At 59.2% G+C, this 4030-nt stretch overlaps 1 protein-coding gene across 1 annotated transcript; it reads right to left on the bottom strand.

Moving 5' to 3' along the window:
• Window positions 1-500: 500 nt before the first annotated feature.
• EAH_00053380 (zinc finger (C3HC4 RING finger) protein, putative) lies at window positions 501-3489 on the bottom strand (the record flags this gene model as incomplete). Its single annotated transcript, XM_013391057.1, has 4 exons — window positions 501-604; window positions 997-1075; window positions 1465-1633; window positions 1967-3489. The coding sequence occupies 4 exons, from the start codon at window positions 3487-3489 to the stop codon at window positions 501-503; spliced, it is 1875 nt and encodes a 624-aa protein (XP_013246511.1).
• Window positions 3490-4030: the final 541 nt, after the last annotated feature.

Raw genomic sequence — 4030 nt, 5'->3', positions numbered from 1 at the left:
CAGCACTCGACAGGAAAGGGTGCAAGAGCAGCTGCTGCAGCCGCAGCCGCAGCAGCAGCGCAGCAGCAGCTTTCGCAGAAGACACAGCAAAAGCAACAGTGGCAGCAACACGACAGAAAGCAAACGTTTCGCTGCTGTGAAAGGCTACAACCCAAACCCGATCATAACGGCGTGAGGGGCCCCCGCGAAGGCACCTGCTGCCGCATGTACACTCCAGGGGGAAGGGACTGCTTAGGGGGCACCCTGGAGGCCCTTTAAGCTTGAAACACCAAGCGGACCCCACAGGCGCCCTCCGAAAGAAGCCCCATCTAGGAGAGGAGGACCTCATCTATAACGGGCCCTGCTTAGGGATGGATGGCCTACACCCCAACTAGCAGTTCTTTGGGGCCCCTCGAGGCCTCGCTTATATCCACCTGTAAGACCGCCGCTACAACAGGGGGGACCCCCTGGATTCTCCGGGGGTCCCCTGCTGTCCGTCGCACTTCGCCTGGGGGCCCCTCTTAGCCCACAAGGAGGGGCCCCCCCCCACTGGGGTAGCGGAAGGGGCCGCACATTGGGCATGAGGCCTTCAGCCGATCAAACAGCCAAACGTCAAGACAGCCAGCTGAGCACAACGCACGAGCTCAAACCCTAAACCCTAAACCTTTTAACCCTATCCCCCACCTTCAAACCCCACGCTCCAAACCCCAAACCCTGACCCTACATCTCCCCAAAACGCACTACATTAAAGGCGTTGCAGCAACAAGAACAGCAGCAACAGCAACAGCAGCAAGCAGCCTATGCAGTAACAGCGGCTGCAGCGCCTCGAGCCCTGGCCAGGCCTCTGTTTCCATCTTACAAAGATCCCGTGCCCTCCTGGGGGCCCCCCTGTAGCGCCTAAAGGGGCCCCTATCCCTGCCCGCTGGGGCCCCTACAAACACCTTTACAGCCTCTGGGGGCCCCTGTAGGGAGGGGGGCCCCCATGGGCCCCCATGGGTTTGTGGGGCGAACACTCACCATGGAATTTGTGGCCGCAAGCGGTGACGACGCGAAGAAGTTCCCCAGGCTTCATGTCGTCGAAGCAGAATATGCAAGCCTTTAAGAACGCACAAGACCCTAAACCCTAAACCCTAAACCCTAAACCCTACGCCGCCAACCCAGAATTATGAATAGCGTCTCGTTGTCCATCTGAATGGTGCTAGTATACTTTATAAACAAACCCCGACGAACACCCCATCTGTATGCAAGGCCTCAAAATGCATCGGAAACCCAAGAACTGCTGCTGCTGCAGCTGCAGCAACGGAGCACCAGCAGCAGCAGCAAACGGAAGCGCAACAGCAGCAAAGGAAACAAAAGCCCCACTGGACGCGCAGCAGCCTCGCCGCTGCAGCAGCAACGTGCGCAGCAGCAAGCACAGCAGCAAAGACAGCAGCAGCAGCAGCAGCAGCAGCAGCAGCAGCAGTCACCAAGCGAGTGCCCACGAACCTCTAGTTCCCTAGAGCGTGAAGATGAAGGGGTGGCTTGTCCGTCGGTTAGGGAGGCGGGGCAGCTGCGGTGTTGAGGGCCTCCCTGTGCCTTGTTGCTGCTGTTGCTGTTGCTGTTGCTGCTGCCACTGCTGCTGCTGCTGCCTTCTTGCAGCAGCAGATGCGTGCAGCTGAGGACGCGGATGTGGTGCAGCAGGCTCGCGGGCAGCAGATTCACCGCTTTTAAAAAAGAAAGAAAAAGAAAGGAAGCAACAAGACAAGCGGCGCAACCCAGAGAGAGCCCCATAAGCACAGCCTGGCCCTCTGGGGGCCCCTTCGATAGGGGCCCCACAACAGCTGAAGACGGCGCCCCCAGCAGCACATCAAGGCGATCTGTATATAGCCAGCGAATCAGCATATAAGACAAAGCAGAAAAATATAATCTTCTCGAAGGAGACCTAAAAAACAAGCTCGGGGGAAACAGCAAACACCGCTGCAGCAGCTGCACGCTGTACCATACAAACCGCAGTACTGCAGATGCAGCAAAAGCACCAACAGCAGCAGCTGCAGCAGGGGCCCCCCCAGCAGCGCCTCCCCTCACTCCAGCAGGGGGCCCCACAGGGTGAGGACGGGGAAACGGCTGTTCAGGGCCACTACTGGGAGGCGAGGGGAAGGGCGTGCTGATGTTGCTGTTGCTGCTGTTGTTGCTGCTATTGTTGCTGCTGTTGCTGCTGCTGCTATTGCTGCTGATGATGCTGCTGATGCTGGGTGGGCTGGAGGTGTCGGAGTAGCCAGCAGCCGCAGCAGCAGCAGCAGCAGGCGCTGCAGCAGCAGCACTTGCAGCAGCAGCAGATTGTGGGGCAGCGACTGGCTGCCCCCCGAAGGCCCCTATCGCTCCCCAGGGTCCTGGGGGCCCTGCATGCGCCTCCTGTGTGTTGAGGGGGGCCCCAAAAATCTCTCCTTGTGCATGCAGCCACCTAGATAAGTGCAGCGCCAGCGTTAGTAAAGGAATATCGACAATGATGCGGCAGTATATACTCAGATGAAATGCTGCTCTAGACCCTCCATTCCAGAGGGGGCCCCTGTTCTCGGGGGCCCTCCAGGGGGAGGGGCCCCCCCCCAAAGGTAAGCAGAGGCCCCACAAGTCCACGCCGCCGTAGTAGGGCCCCTCTGCTGCTGCCCCAGCAGGCCTGCTGCTGCTGCTGTTGCTGCTGCTGCTGCTGCTGCTGAGGGCCCCACAAGTAAGGGACTCGCACCACACAGGGAAGAGGCTGAAGTGGTCTAGTATAGGGATAGCAGGGGGGGCCCCCCCGAGGGAAGCAAATTCTGCTGCTGCTGCCTGCGGCAGCACAAGTGCAGCATCTAGAAGATCAAGCAGCCACAAACAAAGAGCAGTTAGAGAGACAAAGGGAGTCCCTACACCTACGAACAAACAACAAAAAGGGTATAGCAAGCCGGGGGCCCCCACAGAACTCAAATGAAATACCCACTCCGCCAGACGCCCTACAACAGGGCACAGGTGCAGCAGCACCAGCAGCGGCAGCTGCAGCAGCACACTTAAACGCCAGCGCAGCTGTCTTGCTGCTCCTGCTGCCCACGCATAACAGGACCTCCATACCTCCTGGGGGGGCCCCAGGGCCCCCCACGGCAATTCAGCAGCACCGCCCTTCAAAGGTGCAGCACCAGATAAGCCCAATGGAAGCAAACTGCCGCGCATGCAGCCCCAAAGGCTGCTACCCCGTCGAACCCGCACGCCACCCCCGCTACTGCTGCCAGTTCTGCTGCTGCTGTTGCTGCTGCTGTTGCTGCTGCTGCTGCAGCGCACAGGCTCACACCCGCCGCCTGCAGCAGAAGCTGTCGGAGTAGGGCATTGTGGGGAAGGACGTCGCTTCCTGATACTGTTGTTGCTGTTGCTGCTGCCGCTATTGCTGCTGCTGCCGCTGCTGCTGCCGCTGCTGCTGCTGCCGCTGCTGCTGCCGGTGCTGCTACTGTCGGGCCCCCGGGTCACTTGGCCCCCTTCAGAACTCCCCGAAGGCTGACTTTCCATTGCAGCAGCTGCTGCTGCAAATAAAAAACGAAAGTGCTAGTCATTCAACCCCCTGCTGCTGCTGCAGCTGCTGCTGCTCCAGCAGATACACCTGAGACCTGCACGGTGGTTGACTTCTAGGAAAGCAGCAGCTGCTGCTGCTCTCGTTTATGCGGATACCGCAGAGTCTATTGATGAGACACTATACTCCCTGGAGGCTGTAGCTGTAGCTGTTTGCAGTTGCTGCTGCTGCTGGTGTTGCTGCCGCTGCTGCAGCTGCTGCTGCTGCTGCTGCTGCTGCTGCCGTTGTTGTTGCTCCCTGCCGCTCCTGGCACTGAAACATCACCAGGCACCCTCTAGGGGTTTCCCTAAATGCGTTTAACTTGTAAAAGCCAAAGACAAGCGTTAATGACCTTTAGAATTGACCGGAAACTGCTGCTGCAGCAGCGGCAGCAGCGGCAGCAGCAGCAGCAGCAGGCCGGACGGTGGCTCGGCTGTAGCGGCAGCCCGCCGTTCTCTGAGGACGTTTAGGGGTATTTTTGCTTATTTTTACATTTAATGA

Source organism: Eimeria acervulina, genomic scaffold (assembly GCF_000499425.1).
Source record: "Eimeria acervulina Houghton genomic scaffold, Eah_scaff985, whole genome shotgun sequence".
NCBI classification, from domain to species: Eukaryota; Apicomplexa; class Conoidasida; order Eucoccidiorida; family Eimeriidae; genus Eimeria; species Eimeria acervulina.
Note: the sequence above shows the minus strand (reverse complement) of the source record. Positions and strands in the feature narration are given on the sequence as shown.